The sequence below is a fragment of the Heterodontus francisci genome, chromosome 5, assembly GCF_036365525.1.
Source record: "Heterodontus francisci isolate sHetFra1 chromosome 5, sHetFra1.hap1, whole genome shotgun sequence".
NCBI classification, from domain to species: domain Eukaryota; kingdom Metazoa; phylum Chordata; class Chondrichthyes; order Heterodontiformes; family Heterodontidae; genus Heterodontus; species Heterodontus francisci.
This window is the reverse complement of record NC_090375.1, coordinates 74,305,191-74,331,573: the sequence shown is the minus strand read 5'-3', so window position 1 is coordinate 74,331,573 and position 26,383 is coordinate 74,305,191. Positions and strand designations below refer to the sequence as shown.

The following is a 26,383-nucleotide window of genomic DNA, read 5'->3' as shown; positions in this document are numbered from 1 at the left end:
CTTCTAGTGGTCGTGAAAAGTGCAATATAAATGCAAGTCTTTCTTTATCATTGCAGTTGTTGTTCAGCTCTGGCCCACTTATGCCTACCTGCTAACCCTACATCATCTGAAGACTACACTTGATCTTGACTCTCTGGGAACAACACTCATAGGACATTGATTAGTTGCATATTAAAATCAGTGAGTGGGTTGCAATGATCTTCATTAGGCTCTGTCTATGGCAGTATCATCCAATATATTAGTCACTAGTGTTACGACCAGGTGAGAAAGGGGTCTAGGATTCTCTCTCAGCCGTCACCTGGTCTTACCATAACAGGGTTTAATTTTAAACACATCGGTTTTTTTAGCTCCCCCTTAGTGAATCCTTGTTCACTAACTTCCAATTATAAGGCAAAGAATCTAACTAAACACGCTTTCTTAGGTTTAAAGAAAAAAGGTTGAATATTATTAAATCTAAACTGTAATTCAATTAACACTTATGGATACGCGATGCGCCCACGCTAGCATGCATACGTGATACATACATGCATTTAGAGATAGAAAAGAGCAGAAGAAATAAAGTGGAAAAGTTTGAGGCAATATCTAAAGATGGTTTTGGTTACTGTTCTTTGAGCTCGCTGTAGAGTCCTTGATTTTAGGTAGGTCTTGCTTTCCGTTGGGCCCAGTATTCTTCTTAAACTTTGTTCGATGTAGGAAACTTTTCTCTCTTGAAGTTCATGTGTCCTCATGAGTCCAGAGGCTTGTGAGAAAGAGATGGGAGCAGACAGGAGAGGTCTTCTCAGTCCAGGAGCAAACAGTCTTCCTGAGTTCAAAAGCTCTGTGGCTAGTTCAAAAAACACTGCACCAGCCAGTTAGTCATGTGACCAGCTGGTTTAACCAGTCCTTGCTTTTGTGGATTGCATCACCTTAGCAGTCTCTGGAATACTCTTTCTTACACCTTCGATGTCTGGTGATCAAAATCCATTGTGGGTTGAATGTGATCCTTTTGTCTCCACAAGCACTGTCTGTTAGTATGCAAATGTTTTTCAGTTAAGTGTCTGGCAGCCCTTGTAACAGGCCTTCTCTTCCTCCCAGCAAGTTTTAAATCAATGTTCATATGACAAAATTAATATGCCTCATTTTTGGCAGGTGGGGGCCTCCATGACACTAGCCATATGTGATTAATTGGGAATCCAGATGTGGCTAATTACATCTTTGATTAATAAAAAGAATAGAAAACAGAAGGCTGTGGGGTGGCCTTATAGAGAACTTTAAGATTATGAACGGTTTTGATAGGGCAGTTGTAGAGAAAATGTTTCCACCTGTGGGGAGTCTAAAATTAGAGGTCATAAATATAAGATTGTCACTAATAAATCCAATAGGGATTTCAGGAGAAACTTTGTTATCCAAAGAGTGATAGGAATGTGGGAATGCGCTACTATGAGGAGTAGTTGCAGTGAACAGCATAGATGCATTTAAAGGGAAGTTAGATAAGCACATGATGGAGAAAGAAATAGGAGGCTATGCTGATAGGGTTAGATAAAGTACAGTAGGAGGAGGCTCGTGTAGAGCATAAACACAGGCCAAATAGGCCGAAAGGCATGCTTCCATTTTGTAAACTTTATGGGCTGAATTTTGACAGGGTGGGCTGAGTGGGCAGTTTCTGATGAGAAACGCAGAAGTTCATGTTTCCCTGCATGCTGTGGAGTTTTGATTTCATCGTGTGCGTAGTTTTACTTTGACAAATTCTCTGCCTGGAAGATGGCCTGATTGGTCCTGCAGGTAAGTCACTGCTGCTAGTGGGAGTGTTGGGGTGGGGGAGGGGAATGGTAACTGTATGGTGGGGGGAGGCGTGTCTATGAATTTACCTTCTCCCTACTGTTGTCCTCACCTCCCTTCAGCTGCCAGGTTTCCACAGCCTTGAGAAACCTGGCTAGCCAAAGTTAAATCAGAGACTACCAGCCTCATTAAAATATTTAATCAGGGGTGGGTTGGCTGCACATCCTTTTTCCTGCCTCTGTTAAATGTGTAGATGGGTGGGTTGGGGGCAGGTTTGAGATTTCTAAAGTTTTAATGTCTCATCTAATCCCAACCCATCTGTCTTGGGGTTAAGGTTCAGCCCTATTTAGCTGAATAATGGTTTCTGTTACGACTGGGTGAGGAAGGAGTCTCAGGCTCCCCTCTGGCCCCTTTCCTGTTTTGGCCGTAACAGGGTTTAACTTTTAAAAACACAGTATTTTAGCTTCACTTCAGTGAGTCCTTACTCACTGCTCTCTAATTGTAATTGCAAATGAACCAATCAGACAGACTTTCTTGTGTTTAAACAAGAAAGGTGTAAGTTTATTAACCTTATCACTCTAACTCAGGTAAAATTACTAAAAACACACGACTCAACCATGCTAACATGCATACAAGATAAACACACACACAAATAGATACAGAGGAGGAGAAAGAATTAACAGTAGTAGATGGAATTCAGTTATTGTCTTTTGTTTTGCTGTAAAGTCTTTGGTTGGAGTTGTGGTCTTCTAGTTCCCGCTGAGGCCCAATACACACTTTCAAACTTGCTTCTCTGGTACCAGAAGGCTGAAGAGATCCTCTGTCTTGAGGCTTAAGTTGCTTCCATGGGTCCCTGGGACTTTGCTTCAGAGAGAGAGAGACAGGGAGAGAGAGCTTCCTTCTCGTTTGTCTTCAAATTGTCGTCTGCCCCAAACATTTCTGTGAGGTACAATTCAACAGTTCCCAGTCTGGCCAGAGGGTAAGTTATGTGACCAGCTCTTTGGTTGAAACCGCATCTTCTGGGGAGGATTGTTGATTCTTCAAAGCTTACTAGACACACTCGGTGGGGTGGGGGGTGGGGGGGGGGTGCGGTGATGGAGTTCTGTCTCTTACAAGGTCAATGGCTCTCAATGTCCTTTGATCATCACTATTGACAAAACCCATCTCGCTAATTGAATCAGGGAGCACTCCCATTGTCTCTCTATGCAACTATGTCTCGGAATGCAAATGTGCAACCATGTTTTAGCTGTTTAGCTCTGTGGTCCTTTTAAACAAATGATGTTCAATGTCCAGTAAAATGTTCAAGTAGTGTCACATATGACAAAATTAATCTGTTTCCATTTGGTAGTGTGTGGTTTCCATCACATCTCCATATCCACCTCTTGCCGAATGAAATGCAACATTAGGAGAGCATTTCATTATAAATTAGAAGAAAGGGACAGTACAGGAAAGCACACATACATTTCTCTCATTCATTCTCATTCATCCAGAAATCTTAAAATTGTTACAGCTTTTCTTTCCTTTTTAGCAGTGCCACTTTAAACTCCCCTTTTTCCTTGAGGCGGGTCTGAGGTAGTTATATGTTGCTTAAGAGGTTTCAGGTTTCTCCGTTATCAGCTTGAAATATGTCGGGAATGGGCATCCCAATTAACGTGATTTTTGGGGAGGTTTCCATGATTGTCTAGGGTGCCTTTGTTCCTGTTGGAGTCTGCAGGGGACTGGCTAGATTTAATAAGTCTGGTTTGAAGCTCTGATCATGGGAGGCGGCTGTGGGTGGATCTACTCCGACATCACTTTCAGTGCTCTGGTGAGTCATGCAAGTGCTGTTCACTTCAGGGTATTGTTGGTTCCCTTTTCTCCTTACCATGGTAGACAATTCTTTGCTAATCTTCCCTTTGTCCTCTGGGGCATTCCTGCTTACAGTCCCCTGTGACACTTCGACTAAGTGAAGCACCATCCTCATGATTTCTCTGCCCTCTTGAATACTTGCTTTGTCCCTGCAGGTTTCTATAAATGTTGTTTGCAACACTGGTGGGGTGCTTCTGGTGTCTGCATTTATATAGGAGGATGTGGGGTCTAATTTTTCAAACATTTCTGGGTTGGCTGACTGGACAGTAGGAGTTTTCTTTTGGGAATCCTCCTGGACCTCCTTTAACCTGTCCTCTTTGTCACTTTTTCCCCTTTCCCCTCTAACGTTTTGCGAGACCTGTCACTGTCTGTCCCCTTTTGTTCTCGGCAGGGGTCCTGCGCAATTCACCAGCCCTCTGCTGGAGGATTTCCCAAAAGCCGATATACGAATTCGGGGTGCAGATTTTACTGCAGCTTGGGGTTTCTCCTCAACCTGGCACATGTGGCAACTCCTACAGCACACCACCACGTCGTTGTGGAGTTTTGGCCGGTCAAACTGCTGTCTTATGCGGGCTTTGGTTTTCCGTATACCGACATGTACAGCCATTGTAATCTCATGGGCCATTCTTAATATTTCTTTCCAATACCTCTGTGCACCACTAACCTGTGAACCACTGTCCACTCTTTGCTCTCAGATCTATGAGGAGAACTCCACTTCTTCATAAATACCTCAATATTTAAATAGTAGCATCAGGGACTCTCTCTGCTTCAATTACAGACTGGGCAGCCTGCGCTAACTCTTTCAATATTGGGTCGGCTCACTGAGCCTCAGCTAGGGAAGATCCATTTAATTCATTCCCTGGGTCCTCTAACTTTCCAAAGAAAGTTTGAGACAGGCATTCCTCATGGTCATCTGTCTGCAGTGCTGATTCAATCTCCTCTGGGGGAGCTGGGTTGGTCACACTCCGAGTCATTATACATTCAGGAGAACTGCAGGGGACCGTCTCCTGCTGATGCCCTGTCTCTCTGACCTCTTGCGGTCTTTCTTTCACTACTGGGGAAGCTACCACCTTCACCCCCACCAGATCATTACCTAGGAGCAGGTCAACCCCATCCACAGGTAAACTCACAGGTAAATCCCTGCAGTCATCAGTCCCGAAACTAGGTTGCACTCCAAGTGCACCCGGTGTAAAGGTAAATGCGTACACTGCCCTCCAATACCATTTACCACCATTCTGGTATTTACTGCACTCTCTGGGGGAAAGGTCAGGCCTTTTCCCAGCAAAAGGGATCTGGTGAACCCTGTATCCCTAAGGATTACTATGGGCTTGCTCTCCCTTCAGATGCAAAATCCTGATAACCTGTAGGGATCCTATTAAATTTTCCTGCACCCACAGCAGTATTTCTTCTGGGTCTTACTGCTGCTGCAGTTAAAGCCACAGCCTGCTCAGTTGTGCTTTCCATCAGGGTCCCTTCTCCTGCCCTGAGAGGATGTGCCCTGAATAACCCTATAAGCTTTCCCTGTAGTTTCCAGCAGTCAGCTCTTAGATGACCTGCCTTATTACAATGGAAGCACACAGGTCTCCACGTCGCACTCCTACTTACAGCATCATCCTTTTTGGCTGGGGGAGGACCCTCTGTGTGTCCCTCTTTTCTTTCTCTTCCAGCACTGCTTGGGCTCCTATCACCTTCCCACCCTTTGTCCTTTTCGGATTTGTGGGGGTGACTAGGAAAGGTTGTCCCCTGAGGAACCGATTTGTATAATAGACCAAACTCATCAGCCAGAACTGTGGCTTGCCTCATTCTATATACTTTTTGTTCCTCCGCATGGGCCTTTATGGAGAGGGAGAAAGAGTTTTTAAAAATTTCTCGAGGGGAATTACCTCTCTGAGGTTTTCATAGTTGGGCTGCAGTTTAAGAGCCCTCAACCACTGGTCAAAAGCCAGCTGCTTACTTTTCTTAAACTTCAAATAAGTTTGATCGGCTTTTTTCTGGAGGGTTCGAAACTTTTGGCTTCCGGTACTAGATCATATGCCCTGAAAATAGCATTTTTAGTCAGTTCATAATTTGATAAATTCTCATCTGGAAACAGAATAAACCTCATGGGGCTTTTCTTGTTGGCTTACTTTGCATCAGGAGAGTCCAACTCTCATCTGGCCATTTTAACTGCCTTACAAGTTCAAAACAAAAATGCTTCCACGTCTCCCTCATTAAATTTTGGAATCAATTGGGAAAATTTTAAAAACTCAGCCCCGAATTACTATTCTCCATATTGGCCATGCTTTCACTGGGGTTACTCTGTCGCCCATAGCTAATTCAAGCCACCTCAGCTCTCTTTCCTCCTGTCCCTTCTGGAAATTTCTTTCTCTCTCTTTCTCCTGTCTCTCTTTTTCTTTTCCTGCTCTCTCTCTTTCTGTTTTCTAATTCAAGTCTCCTCTGTTCCAGTTGTACCTTTGCCAATATTACCCTGTCTGACTCGAATTCTGGCCCTGCCTCTAATTCTTCAGAGTCAAGTGAAAAGATGGTTGGCCACAAGTCTTAGGAGTTCAGATTACCTAGCCTTGGCACAGAATGTGATCCCACAATGCTCAGCCATATTCCTCAACTCTTCCATAGGCAGTGCTTTTAACTTATCCCAAGTTACTTCACCCTGACTTGGGTAGTTACTGGCTTCAGTCATGGACATGTTAGTATTCTAGCACACACAACCACAAGAGAACCTGTGTTGAAATCTTTTCTCTTTTTGATTGGGATCAATTTGATTTCTCACTCCCAATTTCTTGTTTGTCTGTGGGTCCAATCCGGGATACTAGCCCCCAACTTTCTGTTACGACGGGGTGAGGAAGGGGTCTCCGGATCCCCTCTGGCTCCTTTTCTGGTCCGGCCGTAACAGGGTTTAACTTTTAAAAACACAGTTTTTTAGCTTCACCTAAGTGAGTCCTTACTCACTGCTCTCTAATTGTAATTGTAAATGAACCAGAGAGGCTTTCTTAGATTTAAACAAGAAAGGTGTAAGGTTATTAACCTTATCACTCTAACTCAGTTAAAATTACTAAAAATATGCGACACAACCAAACTAGCATGCATACGAGATAAACACACACACAAATAGATACAGAGGAGGAGAAAGAATTAAACGGGGAGGGTTTGGAGCAGTAGATGGAATTCAGTTACTGTCTTTAGTTTTGCTGTAAAGTCTTTGGCTGGAATTGTGGTCTTGTAGTTCTTGCTGGGGCCCAATGCACACTTTCAAACTTGCTTCTCTGGTACCAGAAGGCTGAAGAGGACTTTAGTCTTGAGGCTTAAATTGCTTCCGTGGGTCCCTGGGACTTTGCTTAAGAGAGAGAGAAACAGGGAGAGAGAGCTTCTTTTTCTTCAAATTGCAGTCTGCCGCAAACATTTCTGTGAGGCACAATTCAACAGTGCCCAGTCTGGCCAGAGAGTAAGTCATGTGACCAGCTCTTTGTTGAAACAGCATCTTCTGTGGAGGATTGTTGATACTTCAAAGCTTACTAGACACACACAGTGGGAGAGGTGCAGTGATGCAGTACTGTCTCTTACAAGGTCAATGGCTGTCAATGTCCTTTGAGCATCACTATTGACAACACCCATCTTGCTAATTGAATCAGGGAGCACTCCCATTGTCTCTCTATGCAACTGTGTCTCGGAATGCAAATGTGCAAGCATGTTTCAGTTGTTTAGCTCTGTGGTCTTTTTAAACAAGTTATGTTCAATGTCCAGTAAAAAGTTCAAGTAGTGTTCCGTGTGACAAAATTAATCTGTTTCCATTTGGCAAGTGTGGTTTCCATCACAATACTGTCAAGGGCATATAATCTCAATACTCATAACCACACAGTGTATGCATATGTACTTAGAACCTTTTTGTGTATTTGTAGGTAAAATGATAAGATGAAAAGCAGTGTGCAAATGTTTTTCAATCGTCTTGTGTGCTTTACTTCCTTGGTTTCTGCTTATCTACTAAAGTGATGGCTTTTTAAGTTCATTTGTTGGATTTGATGTCACTGGCTAAGCTAGCATTTATTGCTCATCCCTAATTGTCCTTGAACTGAGTGGCTTGCTAGGCCATTTCAGAGGGCATTTTAAGAATTAACCACATTGCTGTGGGTCTGGAGTTACATGTAGGCCAGACCAGGTAAGGACAGCAGATTTCCTTCCCTAAAGGACATTAGTGAACCAGATGGGTTTTTACAACAATCGACAAGGGTTTCATGGTCACCATTAGACTAGCTTTTAATTCCATATTTATTCATTAAATTCTTCACAGCATTAGCCTGGGCTCTGGATTAATAGTCCAGTGACTTTATCACCATGCCACCAGCTCCGCAAAAAACCTGGTGGAAACTGGTGAAAATGCCAGATTTCAGAACCATGGGAACACCAGCAATATTTTAGGAGAGCGAAACTGCCATTGTGATCAGCTCAACCAAACGGAATAACTGCTCCAGGCCAGAAGAAGAAATCAAGCTCAATCAATACTGAGCAGCTCTAATAGGGCATGTCATGGCAAAGGATATGCAGCATCCAACCAGATTCTGGATGGAGAGCAAGGGTCAGTCTGGCTCCTGCTGTGAGAGTCAACATTCTTAGCAATCACTCTTTTGAGGTCAACTTTTCCACGTGACCTAAATGTGAAGAAGACGTTCTTATCAAGTATAATAATGTAATTTGTGATAATACCCAAAATATGGGTCATAGATATTTAAAACACAGCCATATTCTGGCATGCATTGCGCAGGTCAGCCTCTAGCTGTATGTTCCTCTGTTCCAGCCAATTTATTGCCTTAAAATGTCGAAGTGCTTCAGAGCAGCCCTAAGTCTTCCTCGGCTGAAAAAGCTTATCGTGCACATTTCCTCCTTTCCCTATACTGACAAGTGATCCTCTTCCCTGTTCACATGTACCACAGGACTATGCTCAGTGGAATCCGTTTTGCTGCTGTCCTTTATCACTGACCATTTCTGGATTTCAGGAAGGGTAACGAACTTTCCCCATAGTAAAATTGTACTGTGGTCCTGCCAGATTTAAAGTGGTGGTGACTGCGCACACCACCACCCCGCCCCCCCCCCCCCCCACCACCATCACCCACCCAACCTCTTTGGGTCAGAAATTGGGCCATTCAAGAGGAAAATTGATAGCTACTGCAGACCCCCCATGAACAGAAGCTGGGTGTGCAGGAGGGGAGAGTCTGTTGGAAAAAAGGGGATGCTCGCCAGAACACTCTCCCTTGAGGTAAAGACCACCATTTTCAGAAGCTTCCCCATGTCCACCCCCTCAACCAAAAAGTTTGCTTACCAGAGCTTCCCCTTACTGAAAGGATTTGCAGGATCTCCCTTCCCCCTGCCCTTCCCTCTAAGTTTCACTGCCTTTTCTCCTGCCATTTCCCCTCTCCTGCAAAGGTTACCAGATCCCATTTGGAATATTTTGTGTGGTTTATTGCATCCCACATTAAGAAGGTGTCATGAAGACCCCCACCTGCCAAGAATGAGGCATAGTAGTTTCACCATATGAACATTAATTTAAAACTGTTGCTGGAGTGAAGAAATGACTTGTTTAAAGAGATCACCAGACACTTGGCTGGAGGACATTTGCATACTAAGAGACTGTGCTTGGAGAGACAAAACAATTATCCTCTGGTCCAATTAATCCAAATGGATTTTGATCACCGGACATTGAAGGTATAAGGAAACTTGCATTCCAGGGTCTGCGAAGATGATAGAATCCACAAATGCAGGAATGGTTAAACCAGCTGGTCACATGAAGGGGGAGGGTGAACAGCCAGCAGTCATGGTCCACATCGGAACCAACGACATAGGCAGAAAGAGGGATGTGGTCCTGCAGTCAGAATTATGGAGCTAGGGAAGGAATTGGCAAGCAGGACCTCAAAAGTAATAAACTCTGGATTGCTCCCAGGGCCACATGCAAGTGAGTATAGAAATAGAAGGATAAGAAACATAAATGCGTGGCTGGAAAGATGGTGCAGGAAGGAGGGCTTTAGATTCCTGGGACATTGGGATGCAGATATTGTAGTTAAGGAGGAAGAGTGTGAAGTATTGGATGTGATAAACATAGGGAGCGAGGAAGTATTAATGGGATTAGTTGATAAATCACCAGGGCCAGATGAAATGTACCCTAGGCTGTTAAAAGAAGCAAGAGAGGAAATAGCAGAGAGTCTGACCATCGTTTTCCAATCCTCACTGGATACAGGTGTGGTTTCAGAGGATTGGAGAACTGCGAACGTTGTACCTCTGTTTAAAATGGCAGCAAAGGATAGACCGAATAATTACAGGCCAGTCAGTCTAACCGCAGTAGTGGGCAAATTATTGGAATCTATTCTGAGAGACTGGATAAACTGTCCTTTAGAAAGGCACAGGTTAATCCAGGATAGTCAGCATGGATTTGTTAAGGGAAGATCGTGTCTGACCAAATTGATTGAATTTTTTGAAGCAGTAACAAGGAATATAGATGAGGGTAGTGCAGTTGATGTGGTCTACATGGATTTTAGCAGGGCAGATTGATTAAAAAATAAAATCCCATGGGATCCAGGGAAATGCAGACAGGTGGATACAAAATTGGCTCAATGGCGGGAAACAAAGGGTGATTGTTGTCAGCTGTTTAAGCGACTGGAAGGCTTACTGGGTCCCCTGCTTGTTGTGGTATATATTAATGATTTGGACGTAAATGTAGGGGGCATGGTCAAGAAGTTTGTAGATGAAACAAAGATCACCATATGGTAGATAGCGAGATGGATAGCTCTAGGCTGCAGGAAGATATTGATGGTCTGGTCAGATGGGCAGAAAAGTGGCAAATGGAATTCAACCTGGAGAAGTGTGAGGTGATGCACTTGGGGTGGTCAAACAAGGCAAAGGAATACATGATTAATGGCACAACACTGAGAAGTGTAAAGAAAGTGAGGGAACTTGGAGTGATAGTCCACAGATCCCTGAAGGTAGCAGGACACGTCGATGAGGTAGTTAAGACGGCATATGGAATCCTTTCCTTTATTAGCCAAGGTATAGCATACTAGAGCAGGAAGGTTATGCTGAAACTGTATATCTCATTGGTAAGGCCACAACTTGAGTACTGTGTGCAGTTCTGGTCACCTCATTACAGAAAGGATGTAATTGGACTAGAGAAGGTACAGAGGAGATTTATGAGGATGTTGCCAGGAAAAATGCAGCTATGAGAAAAGATTGGATAGGGTGGGGTTGTTCTCCTTGGAACAGAGAAGGCTGAGGGAAGATCTGATTTAAATGTATGATATTTTGAGGGGCCTGGGTAGAGTGGAGGTGCAGGGTCTATTCACCTTAGCAGAGAGATCAGTGACGAGGGGGCATAGATTTAAAGTGATTGGCAGAAAAATTGTAGGGGAGATGAGGAAAAATATTTTCACCCAGAGGGTGGTGGGGGTCTGGAACTCACTGCCTGAAAGGGTAGTTGAGGTACAGAACCTCAACTCATTCAAAAGGAGTCTGGACATGCACCTCAAGTGTCATAATCTGCAGGGCTATGGACCAAATGCTGGAAGGTGGGATTAGAATAGGTGAATTGTTTTTCGGCCGGCCCAGACACGATGGGCCAAGTGGCCTCTTTCTGTGCCTTAAACTTTCTTTGATTCTATGATTCTATTCCAGCAATAGTACTGAAGACCTGTGCTCTGGAACATGCCGCACCCCTAGCCAAGCTGTTCCAGTACAGCTACAACACTGGCATCTACCTCACAATGTGGAAAATTGCCCTTTTATGTCTCGTCCATAAAGATCAGGACAAATCCAACCCGGCCAATTACTGTCCCGTCAGTCTACTCTCAATCATCAGTGAAGCAATGGAAGGTGTCATTGACAGTGCCATCAAGTGGCACTTGCTTAGCAATAACCTACTCACTGATGCTCAGTTTGGATTCCGCCAGGGCCACTCAGCTCCAGACCTAATTACAGCCTAGGATCAAACATGGACAAAAGAGATGAACTCAAGAGGTGAGGTGAGAGTGACTGCCCTTGACATCAAGGCAGCATTTGACCGAGTATGGCATTACGGAACCCGACCAAAATTGGAGTCAATGGCAATCGGAGGAAAACTCTCCACTGGTTGGAGTCGTACCTAGCGCAAAGGAAGATGGTTGTGGTTGTTGGAGGTCAATCATCTCAGCTCCAGGACATCACTGCACGAGTTCCTCAGGGTAGTGCCCTAGGCACAACCATCTTCAGCTGCTTCATCAGTGACCTTCCCTCCATCATAAAGTCAGAAGTGGGGATGTTCGCTGATGATTGCACAATGTTCAGCACCATTTGCGACTCCTCAAATACTGAAGCAGTCCATGTAGAAATACAGCAAGACCTGGACAATATCCAGGCTTGGGCTGATAAGTGGCAAGTAACATTCGCACCACACAAGTGCCAGGCAATGACCATCTCCAACAAGAAAGAATCTAACCATCTCCCCATGACATTCAATGGCATTGCGATCGCTGAATCCCCCACTATCAACATCCTGGGGGGTTACCATTGACCGGAAACTACAAGAGCAAGTCAGAGGCTAGGAATCCTGTGGCGAGTAACTCACGTCCTGACTCCCAAAAGCCTGTCCACCATCTATAAGGCACAAGTCAGGAGTGTGATGAAATACTCTCCACTTGCCTGGATGGGTGCAGCTCCAACAACACTCAAGAAGCTCAACACCATTCAGGACAATGCAGCCCGCTTGATTGGCACCCCGTCCACAAACATTCATTCCCTCCACCACCAACGCACAGTGGCAGCAGTGTGTACCATCTACAAGATGCACTGCAGCAATGCACTAAGGCTGCTTAGACAGCACCTTTCAAACCCGTGATCTCTACCACCTAGAAGGGCAAGAGATGCAGATGCATTGGAACACCAACACCTGCTAGTTCCCCTCCAAGCCATGCACCATCCTGACTTGGAACTATATTGCCGTTCCTTCATTGCCACTGGGTTAAAATCCTGGAACTCGCTTCTTAACAGCACTGTATTTAAAGGCCTGCTCAGGTCTGCAAATGAAACACGACCCGAGCTCGACAGAACCAGATCCAACCCGAACCCAACCCGGCTCGAGTCCTTTCATTTTTTCCCACGCCCGACCCGACCCAACCAGCGGAATGTTCAGTTAACCTAGCTTCCGTTTTTCACTTTTTAAGCTTGTGCAGATAAGCAACAAAAACTGTAAATGAACTTGAAAGGTTGTTTAAAAAGTGCATTAAGATTGGAGCCATGTAACGGAGGTGGTGATAGAGTGTGTCGGACCCAGCCCAACCTGAACTCGACACATGTCGTCAGGTCGCGTTGGGTTCGGGTCGGGAAGCCATGCTCTACTGTAAATGTACCTACCCCACATGGACTGCAACGGTTCAAGAAGGCAGTTCACCACCACCTTCTCAAGGGCAATTTGGGATAGACAATATGTCCTGGCCTAGCCAGCGATGCCCACATCCCATGAACGAAAAAAAAACTCCAAAGAAAATGTTCAGTAAATCTCTGATTAAGGCTCAGCAAGCTGATCCAAAGTTAAATAAATTGGCACAATCAGCTTTAACGGAAGCTGAAGCAAAGGCAGTTCCGGAAGGCTACTATATTAAAAATGGGATTCTGATGATCAAGTGGAGACCTCAACACAGACCTGCAGATGAAGAGTGGATGGCTGTTCACCAGATAGAAGTACCACCCAAGTATCGCTGGGAAATATTAAGGATATCCCATAAAATTTCTATTGTAGGACACGTGGGGATCCAGAAGAACCAATCATGTATAGGTCGACATTTTTACTGGCCAGGTCTTTCCAAGGACATGGTGCAGTTTTGTAAAACATGCCACATGTGCCAGATTATGGGAAAACCGCAACCTGCCATAAAACCAGCACCTCCAATTCCCATACGAGTTTTTGGGGAACCATTTAGTAGGGTGTTGGTAGACTGTGTAGGACCTTTACTGAAAACAAAAGTTGGACATCAATATATACTCACTATCTTGGATATCGCTAGTCAGTTCCCAGAGGTCATTCCCTTGAGAATAATTTCTGTTAAGGTAGTCGTAGAGAAGTCAACCCAGTTCTTCACTAGATATGGATTACTGATAGAGATTCAGTCGGATCAAGGTTCCAATTTTATGTTTAAAATTTTTCAGGAAGGTATGAGTAATTTGGGTATAACACAGTTAAAGTCTTCAGCACACCACCCACAGACACTGGTGGTTTGGAAAGATACCATCAGACCCTCAAAATTATGATCAGGATATACTGTCATGAATGTCCCCATGATTGGGATAAAGGGCTAGAATTTCTTTAGTTTGCCACCAGGGATTCACCTAATGAGTCTACAGGTTTTAATCCTTTCAAATTAGTTTGTGGACATGAGATAAGAGGTCCTCTAAAACTAATCAAAGTTTTTAGAATAGAGGGACAAATCTTCTGTGTTAGATTGTGTATCCATGTTCCGGTAGCAGCTCACGAGAGCCTGCAAAGTGGCTCAGGAACACCTGAAAGCTTCCCAAACAACTATGAAGAAATGGGCAGATAAGCATGCCAAGACCCAAACATTTCAACCAGGGAATGAGGTGTTAGTATTACTGCCTTTACAGGGTGAACAACTGAAAGCACGGTTCAGTGGTCCATGTAAAGTTGGCAAAAAAATTGGTAAAGTAAATTATTTGATTAAAACCCCAGATTTCCGGAAAAAGATTTGGCTGTCATATCAATATGTTGAAACAATATCACCGCCTGGAGGAGGATAAACAAGCACAGGTATGTCAGTTAGTAAGGACAGGGAAAGATGAAACGGTTGAGGCAGAAGGAGACCTAGACAATTCTCAATTTGAACCTCCTACTATCCGGTTCGCTAATACTGAGTTGAAAGTGAAACTAGACAGTATGCTTTTATATTTAGATGCAGAACAATGAGAAAACCTAACAAGGCTACTCACAGCATTTAAAAGGAGTCTGTAGGGACAAACCAGGATGTACAAACTTAGCCACACATGATGTGGATGTAGGGGAATCCTTTCCTATAAAACAGCATCCTTATCGCTTAAGTCCAGGGGAACAGGCCCAGGTAAAAGCAGAAATCCAATACATGTTGGAAAACAACCTAATTGAACCCAGTCAAAGCAACTGGAGTTCCCCAGTTGTCTTTTAGCCTAAATCTGATGGTTCAACTAGATTCTGTATAGACTACAGAAAGGTTAATGCAGTAACACAGGCAGATTCCTACCCAATTCCTCGCTTGGGCATGCCACGTTTGGGTAAACATTTGAAAATATATGTTGTACTTGTGGAGAAATGGGACTCAAAAAAATAGTGCACTCCTCCTGCCTCGGGTGTAATAACTATAAATTATATTCTCTTGAGTCTAAGGGATGATCTGATTGAGAGGTTTGAAATAATGAAAGGAATTAACAGGATAGAAAGGGAATGATGTCTCTAGGAGTCAAATTCAGAAGAAGGTAACCGAATCTTAGAATTCAAACTAAGTCAAATAAAAGAAAATCATTTTTTATATAGGGTTGCGGCAATGTAGAATGCACTGTGCCAGAGGATAACAGATGTAAAACCATTTCAGATACTTAAAGAGGAGATAGCTAATTGCCTAGAAAGTAAGGATATTAAGAAAAAAACAATAAAATGAAATTAGTTTCCATGATTAATTAGAATGGCAGACTGTGTTTATGGACAGAATGTCTATAAACATTTTATTTCCTTTGAAACTATTGTCAAAAGTCAGTTTAATGTTAAATTCAATTTACCAAAAAAATTACAAGTTAAAGCTCCATGTGGGCCTTTATACAAACCTCACTGTGCTATTTAATGATTTTACTGGCTAGCATAAGTGTAACTTCTGCACTGTAGCAATACTACAGTCTCAATTTAAGAGAGGGATGAGGAGAAATTTTTTCTCTCAGAGGGTCATGAGTCTTTGGAACTCTCTTCCTCAAAAGGCGATGGAAGCAGAGTCTTTGAATATGTTTAAGGTAGAAGTAGATAGATTCTTGATAAGCAAGGGGATGAAAGGAATGTGGAGTAATCATGAACCTATTAAATGGCGGAGCAGGCTCGAGGGGCCGAGTGGCCTACTCCTGCTCCTAATTCATATGTTCGTATGTTCATAATTTTAACCAAACCACCTGGTGAAAACAGGGAGGTTTCGGGTCAAATCCCCAATCTGTACCCAGTCTGATTCTGAGCTCAACTGAAGTCAAATCAAAGTAAAAAATCAGGCAGGTATAAAATAGGCGTCTGACTCAAATCCACACCATTCTCACTAGGTGGGTTGGGTTGAAATTGGAGCACTATTTATGACTGTACTTGCATTCATTAGGGTAAATTCAAAGAACTCACACTCCTAGTTGGGAGCCCTGCCAGAAGGAAGTGGGAGTTGGAGAATCTGAGTTACTGTTTTGTAGGCCTATCACTAACCTTTGCTCCCTTCAATGGGTAAATTTATCCTACAAAGGAACCAGCAACATAAAATATCATGCTGGCATTCTTACATTTCATTAAAAAAAAAACTATAACCTTGTCAGAGAAAAAAAATAAAATTAGATGATCTTCCATGAATTAATCTCTTCCTTTTCCTTGACTTTCTCACCTTCTTCTGTTAAAGTCCTGAGTTTTGCTGGGATATGATTCGACTGGCATTAGCAGCCTTCACACCTTTCATAACTGGACAATCTCCATCCATTAGCCTAGACAATGGGAGTGATATTCATTCCCTACCACCAAGTTTGCACTGGGACACGAGTGGGATTAAAATAGTGTGGCTCGTTGAAGCAGAACCTCTGCCCCCGTGCAGGGGCGAGTACGGAAGGTGGCGGGCATTAAAATTAAATGTCCTTGCTTTCTGCCCCTTTCAATTTTTGGGTGGATTTTGATCTAGGTGGCTGGAGCTCCTGCCATAAACAGCTGGCCGCCTCAGAAATATATGTTAATCAGGGTCAAATGATTATCAGCCCTCCCCCACTCCCCGTCTCACCCTCACAATGCTATTTTTGCCTCTGTGCACTAAGGACCAGCAATTTTGAGTGGCCATTAATGGGATAGTTAGCTTCATTTAAACAAAGCCCGATCAGGCATGTCATGCATTTCCCCTGCAGCCCCCGCCCCAACCCCACCACTGCCACCTCCCCCTCCGCCCTCCCCACCCCCAAACACTTGTTTGATTTCAGGCTAAAAGCCTTCCACTTTTAATGTCATAGGCACTGCAAAAGTTTTGCCTGCTTCTCAAAGTGGTGATTCCTTTCACTTCTAGTGCCTCCACACCACCCCTTAAAGGGGTCATTGTAGGTCCTTCACACTTGGCTGTCTAGATAGGATTCCTGCTGCCAGATTGGCAAGCTGCCTATAGGGAACACATTTCACGATGTCAGGTTGCTGAATTCAAGGAAATGAGGCTTGGCTACAAAAGTGACAGGACATCAGGAAAAGTCCACAGCTCTTTGTTGTGGGATCTTTTACGTCCACCTCAGGGAGCAGATCTCGACTTAATGTTTCATCTGAAAGATGGGTGTGTATTGCACAATATCATCTTATTTCATGGATTAAGCCACTGAGCCAACTGAAAAAAACTCTGCTTTTCCTGATTGTGCCTTGCATACTTAAAAGGATTATGCAGTACATCAGTTTTGCATAAGGTTTAGTTCTGAATATAATTAAGTTTTGGAAATAACAACAAAGGAAAACTCAAAGGGCTGGATTTTTGGCTCACGCTGGGGCTGGGATCGGAAGTAAGCAGGGCCGGAAATTAGAACCACTGGCCGGCATGCCGGTTCCCCAGTTCCACCCTGCCTCTGGGCAATGTTTGCAGAGGCAGGATCGAGGTTGGCAGGGCTACCTACCCGCACGCTGCAGGTAGTTGGTCAGGCTCATTAAGAGCCTAATTGAGGCCAATTGGAATTTTCCAGACAGCATTCAGGTTCTCACACTGGTGGGGGACAGTTTAAATGCCTGGAGGCAGACACCTGGTGACAGGCCAGGAGGGCAGCCCTCGAGGCAGGCCTAGAGGCCCTCCCTGCCTGCATGGGTGCAAGGGAAGATACAGGCTGCCCTGTAGAGGGACTCCCCTACTACAGTGATGGCCTGGCTGCTGAATCTATATTTTAACATGAAATTTTAAAAAATTGGAGACAGGGCACCTCTATTTTGAAATCCCCTCTCTTTTACTTATCTTCCATTGCAGCCTGCTCCTCTCAAGCTTGAAGGCCTTTGATTAGCCGTCCAGATTCAAGAGTCTCCCCCCCCCCCATCCTTGATTGGATGGAGAACTGTCTCTATGCCAATTAAGGGGGTACCACAGTGAAAGTCCAGGGGGGCTGGGTGGGTTTGGGACCCATAGTCCTGAACTCTGTTTCCCGCCCCTGGAGGGAAAACCCAGCCCAAACAATCAATAGAAATCAATCAACTGACTGCAGTCTATTTGATTTATAAATACATTTTGTCATATACCTGTAAATGATCAATTTTTACTGTATAAGTATCGAACTCAATATAAATTCAGATCAGCACATTTGCTATATGAATTATGTTTAGCATATTAAAGTTTAATTTTCATCCTCACATAAACTATTAAAATGAGATTAATGCAAAATTAAATACAGTTACTAAATAGGACATTCTTTCTGGAGGTTACAAAGTTTATAAAAGGACCAGTTTCTTTTCAGTGTAGACAGCACAATTAATTTTTGCTCTCACACTCACCTTTAAAAAACACAAATTTCCCATCAGGCCGTTCATAGACTGCATCAATGTTAGAAGGCAAACCCCTCCAGAAATAGGCAATTTGCATGGGGTAACCATCCAGAACTTTATTGTTCCGAACACGCCAAAACCAATGGTCCTGTAATTGGAGAGTTCTCTGGTTAAATTTGTTGTCCCTTAGCATTTGTATATACTACTTACATTTGTGTACACCCACACATGGAAAATAAAATTGAACAGCATGTTAAACGGACGACCTACCCGATCCTGGGTTAGGTTAAAATTACCCCCAGGAATAGGCAATAATTGAAACATAGTTTTCTATTAAACAACTTGCAGGCTATTTAACCCATTAACTTCCTTTCTTTGCATAGAATAATTCTTATATGAAAACAGAAAATACTGGTCTGACAGCATTTGTAGAAAGAGAAACAGAATTAATGGGCTGAATTTTACCAGCTCCCCGATGCCGGGGGTTGTAGCGGGGGTGGGGGGTGCCCTGAAAATACTTCTGAGAGGCCTGCCATGGGCCTCCACTACAGACAGGCCCCACCCCATTTTACCGGCGGTGGCAAGACCTCGGGGTGGCCCCCCCCCGCTGCTCGGCGGCGAAGCCTTCATTTAACTATTTAAATCAATGCATAAACACTTACCTTGTCCCGATGGCTGCCCGACGTTGATCTTCCAGCCGGTGGCTGGAACTCCGCCGCATACGGATCTGCATTTGGAGATCCGAAGCATGACACTGTTGGGGAGGAGGGAGGAGTGAATTTTTCAGGCCAGAAGTGTGGGGGGCGGTGGGTGGGGGAGCAGCAAGAATGAACGTGATTGGTTGAGGGGATGGTGTAAAGTGGTTGAAGGTTAAAGGAAAGAAAGTTTGGGGGGAAAAGGTCATGATGATACATTTATTTTTTTGGGGGGGATAGGACAAACAATTAATTGATTATTCATTGGGGGGGGTGGGAGAGGGGATTGCAGGTGTGAATAAAATTTTATTTAAATTTTTTGACAAGCCTGTCACTTTAAACATTTAAATGGCCTTGAAGGGCTTGAAGCCCTTTAAAAATGGTACCAGAGCCTGCAAGGGGGCGCGGCATGCCGCTGCGCCCGCCCCCGATGACAAGGGCAAAATATCGCAGTGGCTCCACAGCGCACGTTTCGCGCGTGCGCTGTGCACTTTTTGAAGCTCGCCATGAGCTATTAAAATTCAGCCCAACATTTCAGGTCGACGACCTTTTATCAGAACTCAGAATATCTCTTGTTTTGCCTTTCTTTTTTTCACCAACCCTACTAAAATGCTTAATTATCTTTCAGTTTTCATTTCAGGTGAGGGTTATTCTCAAAACATTAAACTGCCTTTTCTCTTTACAGATATTGACCTACTATACATTTCTACTATTTCTGGTTTTGTTTCACTTTTGACTGAATATTTTGCTTTGTTAAGAATCCTTACAAAAAATGCTAATCACTGCGTCAATGACATAAGTATAACTTCAAACTCTATTGACAAGTCACAATAGTAAACCGTAATTTTTGTGCCTTAGAATCTCTTAGCATTGAAAAACCGCAGGCAAGTGTGAACAGAAAACATTGAGGAGTGATTTATATTCAAATTGCTCTTTCACCACTTCATAAATGACTAGTAATTTTGACTTTGGATGACTGTAAAATTGGGAATCAATGGAAATGAAACTCTGGAGAACTGGATAAAGTGGGACTGATTCCACATTACATGTTTTTACATTATCACCCACAGACAAAATTAGCCCTTTTAGTTTTATGAAGTGATGAATGACAGAATTTTAAACATTTCTCAACGGAGATATTTTTACACTACAATTTTCACACAGAAACCACATTCACAAAACAGCCATAACTGCTTCTTAATATCAGTTTTAGTCATTAAAGGCTTGGCAACTAATTTACTCAATTGCTACACAGAGATCACATTGACAGCATTATTTTATCACTACAAGTGACCATTTTACCATGCTTCCTATTCATATTGGTACAAATTTATCAAAAAAGCTTTCACAGAATTGTTAAGGAATCCAGTCGGCACAAATACATTCTCTTCAAGAATGTATTAACTGCCTTTTCCCTCCTTATGTTTATCCATCATAAGGCAGCTACGAACAAGTAGCCTCCGACAATGAGGAGGGCAGGAAGGGTTGCGAAACCAGCTTCTCCATGGCCACTAACAAAACTACTTTTTGATGCACATAAACCCAGTTCTTTCATTGTGGAACAAAAGAAACTCAACAAACACACTGGGGGAAAAAATTTGTTTGCATAGCGCCCCTTCAAGTGTTGCTATGCAGACTATGTGGATTCCCCATGGACCACTACCTGTGTGGCCTGCATAATATTCTTCAGTGATATCAATGGAGAAATCTGCATGGATCACTGCCAGCGGCATTGTCTGCCCATGGGGAATTGATGCAAGTCTGCGTACCACCACAATGCGAACAAATTTCTCCCCCATTATGTGCAGAAGCCCTGAAATTTAAAGACGTGTGCCTATAAATTGGCTCAGGCCTGAGGCCCAAGTAAATCCATAGCAAATTGGTCCACCACCCCCCTCATTAGCTCGTATCTCAGTCAGCTGCAGGTCGAAGGAAGGGGCCCAGGCACTGTCTGACAGCAGCCCACAGTTTTAATGTGAAGGCAGGAGGTGCACCCCTGCTCCTCCTGGCTCCACATTAAGATATTTTTCTTAAAATTAACATTAATGGTGGTGGCCTCCAGTGGGTCCTTTAAGTTAGATCATATAATGCCAAACACAGCAGGCTTGACCAGGGCAAACCCATTTCCAAAATGGGACTGAAAACTGGTGTTAGGCCCTTTATTAGCATTTTTCAAGGGCCCCAATACATATTTTAGGCAGTCGCCAGTTATTCTAAATATTTCAATTCTAATAACCCATCACAATTTACAGTAAAGTGATGTTAGCCCATTTGCTTTTTTTTTCCCAGCTTCACTTCCAAATTGCTTATTAATGATTGCATGAGAAGAACAGTTCAATTTCTACAAGTGTTTGTCTTATTGTGGTGAGAGCAGAAGTATTATATATAGAGTCTTACTGTATTGCTTGAACCAATATGGTTTTGGACATATTTTTTGCATAGCTCAGTTGCCTCCGAGTCAGAAGGTTGTGGGTTGAAGTCCTCCTGCAGCGAGGCTAACACACCTGTGCAGTACTGATAGAGTGCTGTACTACCTGAGCTCCATCTTTAGATGAGATGTTAAACTGAGGCCCTCTCTGCCCTCTCAAGTGGGCATAAAAGATCCCATGGCACTATTTTGAAGAAGAGCAGGGGAGTTATCTTCGATGTCCTGGCCAATACTTATCCTTCAATCAACATCACAAAATCAAATGATCAGGTTATTATCACTGTACTGTTTGTGAGAGTTTGCTGTATGCAAATTGGCTACATTACAACATGACTACACTTCAAAAGTACTTCATTGGCTGTAAAGCACTTTGGGATGTCAGGTGGTCATGAATGGCACAAGTCTCATAGAGTCATTTACGGTACAGAAAAAGGCCATTTAGCCCATCAAGTCCATGCCAGCTCTCTATGGAGCTAGGCAATCAATTCCATTCGCCGGCATGATCCCTGCAGCCCTGCAAGTCTACTTCTCTCAGGTGGCCATCCAACTTCCTCTTGAAGTCATTGATCATCTCTGCTTCCACCACCCTTGTTGGTAGCGAGTTCCAGGTCATTACCAACTGTTGCATAAAAAAGTGCATCCTCATATCCCCCCTGCATCTTTTGCCCAAAACTTTCAATTTGTGTCCGCTCGTCCTTGTACCATTTGTTAGTAGGAACAGTTTTTCCTTGTCTAACTTATCTAAGCCTGTCATAATCTTGTACACTTCTATTAAATCACCCCTCAATTTCCTTTGTTCTAAGGAGAACAAATCCAGCATTTCCAACCTAACCTTGTATCTAAAATCCTCCATCCCTGGAGCATTCTGGTAAATCTCCTCTGCACCCTCTCAAGGGCCCTCACATCCTTCCTGAAGTGTGGTGACCAGAACTGGACACAACACTACAGTTGAAGTCTAACCAGAGCTTTATATAAGTCCAGCATAAGTTCCCTGCTTTTGTACTCAATGCCTCTATTTATGAAGCCCAAGATCCCATATGCTTTACTAACCACTCTCTCAATATGTCCTGCCACCTTCAAAGATCTATGCACACACACCCCCAGGTTCCTCTGTTCCTGCACACTCTTTAGAACTGTACCATTAAGTATATATTTCCTCTCCCTATTCCTTCTGCCAAAACTTATCACATCACACTTGTCAGTATTAAATTCCATCTGCCACCTCTCTGCCCGTTCTACTAGCCTAGTCATGTCCTGTTGCAGGACATCCTCACAGTTGTTATGTTGATAATTATACATTATGTCAATCGGTATTATGGGCTCTTTAAAATAACCTTTACTATCTTTCTATCTCCCCTCCAACATAAGGTGAGAAGTGGGGATGCTAGTTTATGACTGTACAATGTTCAATACCATTCACAACTCCTCAGAAGCAGTTCATGTCTACATGCAGCAAAATATAAACAACATTCAGGCTTTGGTTGATAAGCAGCAAGTAATATTCGTGCCAAATAAGTGCCAGGCAATGCCCATCTCCAATGAGAGAGAATCTAACTATCTCCCCTTGACATTCAACTACGGCACAGTGGCGCAGTGGTTAGCACCGCAGCCTCACAGCTCCAGTGACCCGGGTTCAATTCAGGGTACTGCCTGTGTGGAGTTTGCAAGTTCTCCCTGTGTCTGCGTGGGTTTCCTCCGGGTGCTTCGGTTTCCTCCCACAGCCAAAAGACTTGCAGGTTGATAGGTAAATTGGCCATTATAAATTGCCCCGAGTATAGGTAGGTGGTAGGGGAATATAGGGACAGGTGGGGATGTGGTATGAATATGGGATTAGTGTAAGATTAGTATAAATGGGTGGTTAATGGTCGGCACAGACTCGGTGGGCCGAAGGGCCTGTTTCAGTGCTGTATCTCTAAAATTACCACTGCTGAATCCCCCACCATCAACATCCTGGGGTTACCATTGATCAGAAACTTAACTTGACCAGCCATATAAATACTGTAGCTACAGGAGCATGTCAGAGGCTGGGAATTCTGTAGTGAGTAACTTACTTCCTGACTCTCCAAAGTCTGTCCATCATCTACAAGGTACAAGTCAGGAGAGCGGCTCCAACAACACTCAAGAAGCACAACACCATCCAGCTGTCTTCCTTTTACTTTCCTCCTTTTCTACTTTCTTTCTTTTGTTCGGGGATGGGCTGTTGGTCCCTTAATTGTACCACTTTGCACACATTCTCCACCCAGAAAATTGGTGCAGTGCAGTCCATTTTTCCCCTGTGATCCGATGCTTGGAAGCAAGGTTTGGACTTCTTACTGCTTTTCAGTTGTCCTATTTACTTCATTTCTAATATCCCACCACAATGTTTTGCGGTAAACTGATGACAGCCCCTTTATTTCCAAATTGATTATCAATAACTGCATGGCAAGAACAATGCAATTTCCACATTTGTTTGTCTTATTGTGGTGGCAGCAGAAGTATATAATATATATAGTTTACTGTATCTCTACATCATATAAAAGGGCACCTGACTTTCAAATTCATTAGCATGGGGACAACCGGCTATTATGATGCTTTCTTTTTGGTCAGTAGTCAAGTGTTCAAATGTGTCCGCCTTTATTCAAACATATTTTTCCAAGTCTATGGGGAAATGCAGTAGGTGAACTGTATCACTTTATTTATTGTTTTTGACAACTTCTCTGGTTAACTGACATATATAAAAACTTCAAACAACTGTAAAATACATTTTTCCTCAATGTTATAAAGACCTCATGCAGCATAGCAAAAATGACAACGGCTCTTGAACTGAATTGCAATGGACTTTTATCTCCTGACATAGTGATGGGAACTTAATATGGCAATGTCAGTTCGCTTCCCAGTGCAAGGGTTCTGAAAACCTAATGTGCAGAAAATCTTGTACTACATATCTCTGTAAATAATTTATCATCTTGCAAAGTATGCCACCTATATGTTATGAAGCCACATATTGATGTCAGTTGCTTCGGTAATCTCTGAGCAACTAAAATAAAACTAAAAACCCTCACAATATTTTCTACTTAGAATGCCAGTATGGAGTAAAATTAAAATAAACGTTTGGATTATAAATTGCATATGAACATACATACAAACATAAGAATTAGGAGCAGGAATAGGCCACTCCGCCCCTTGAGCCTGCTCCGCCATTCTATAAGTTCATGGCTGAACTGATTATCCACATTTTCACCTACCCCTGGTAACCTTCCACCCCCTTGCTAATCAAGAATCTATCTACCTCTGCCTTAAAAATATTCAAAGACTCTGTGTCCACCACCTTTTGAGGAAGAGAATTCCAAAGATTCATGACCCTCTGAGAGAAAATTTTTCTCTTCATCTCTGTCTTAATTGGATGACCCATTATTTTTAAACTGTGACCCCTAATTCTAAATTCTCCCACAAGGGGAAACATCCTTTCCACATCCACCCTGTCAAGACCCCTCAGGATCTTGTATGTTTCAATCAAGTCACCTCTTACTCTTCTAAATTCCAGCGGATACACGCCTAGCCTGTCCAATCTTTCCTCATAAGACAGCCTGCCCATTCCAGATATTAATCCAGTAAACCTTCTCTGTACTGCCTCCAATGCATTTACATGCTTCCTTAAATAAGGAGACCAGTACTGTACAGAGTACTCCAGATGTGGTCTCACCAATGCCCTGTATAGCTGAAGCATAACCTCCCTACTTTTGTATTCAATTCCACTCACAATAATTGTGAACATTCTATTAGCTTTCCTAAATACGTGCTGTACCTGCATACTAACATTTTGCGATTCATGCACTGGGACACCCAGATCCCTCTGCATCTCAGAGCTCTGCAATCCCTCACCATTTTGATAATATGCTTCTTTTTTATTCTTCCTGCGAAAGTAGACAACTTTACATTTTCCCACATTATACTCTATTTGCCAGGTCTTTGCCCACTCACTTAACCTATCTATATCCCTTTGTAGCCCCCTTATGTCCTCTTCACAAGTTACTTTCCTACCTATCTTTGTGGCATCAGCAAATTTAGCAACCATACCTTTGGTCCATTCATCTAAGTCATTTATATAAATTGTAAAAAGTTGATGCCCCAGCACTGATCCCTGTGGCACACCACTCGTTACATTTTGCCAACCAGAAAATGACCCATTTATGCTACTCTATGTTTCCTCTTAACTAGCCAATCTTCGATCCATGCCAATATGTTACCCCCTACACCATAAGCTTTTATTTCCTGCAATAACCTTTGATGTGGCATCTTATCAAATGCCTTCTGGAAATCTAAGTACAATATATCCGGTTTCCCTTTATCCACAGCACATGTAACTCCCTCAAAGAACTCCAATAAATTGGTTAAACATGATTTCCCTATTACGAAACCATTTTGACTCTGCCTGATTTCCTTGAGTTTTTCCAAATGCCCTGTTATAACGTCTTTAATAATAGCTTTTAACATTTTCCCTAAGACAGATCTTAAGCTAACTGGCCTGTAGTTTCCTGCTTTCTGTCTCCCTCCCTTTTAGAATAAAGGAGCTACATTCACTATTTTCCAATCTAACGGAACCTTCCCCTGAATCTAGGGGACCTGTTTTCTGTTAGTAAAACATCAAAATGTTACGGTGCTACACAAATCACTCTATTATAATCCAGATGCATGGGAACACCACCACCTGCAAGTTTACCCCCAAGCCATACACCATCCTGACTTGGAACTGTACCGCTGTTCCTTCACTGTTGCTGGGTCAAAATCCTGGAACTCTCTTCCTAACAGCACTGTTGGTATACCTACATCTCAAAGACTGCAGCTGTTCAAGAAGGTAGTTCACCACCACCTTCTTAACGGCAGTTAGGGATGGGCAATAAACGTTGGCCTCGCCAGCGATGCCCACATCCCACAAAGGAATAAAAATAAGCTCTAAACACAGTAATG

The 26,383-nt window shown here is 43.2% G+C and overlaps 1 protein-coding gene across 2 annotated transcripts in view; it reads right to left on the bottom strand.

Annotated features, from left to right (window-relative positions):
• LOC137369913 (matrix metalloproteinase-16-like) overlaps nucleotides 1–26,383 on the bottom strand; it is a 306,491-nt gene that overhangs the window by 42,413 nt on the left and 237,695 nt on the right. For both annotated transcript variants that reach the window (XM_068031639.1, XM_068031640.1), the window contains one exon: nucleotides 18,323–18,461. In XM_068031639.1, the coding sequence (XP_067887740.1) occupies nucleotides 18,323–18,461 (139 nt within the window). The remainder of the gene's footprint in view (nucleotides 1–18,322; nucleotides 18,462–26,383) is intronic.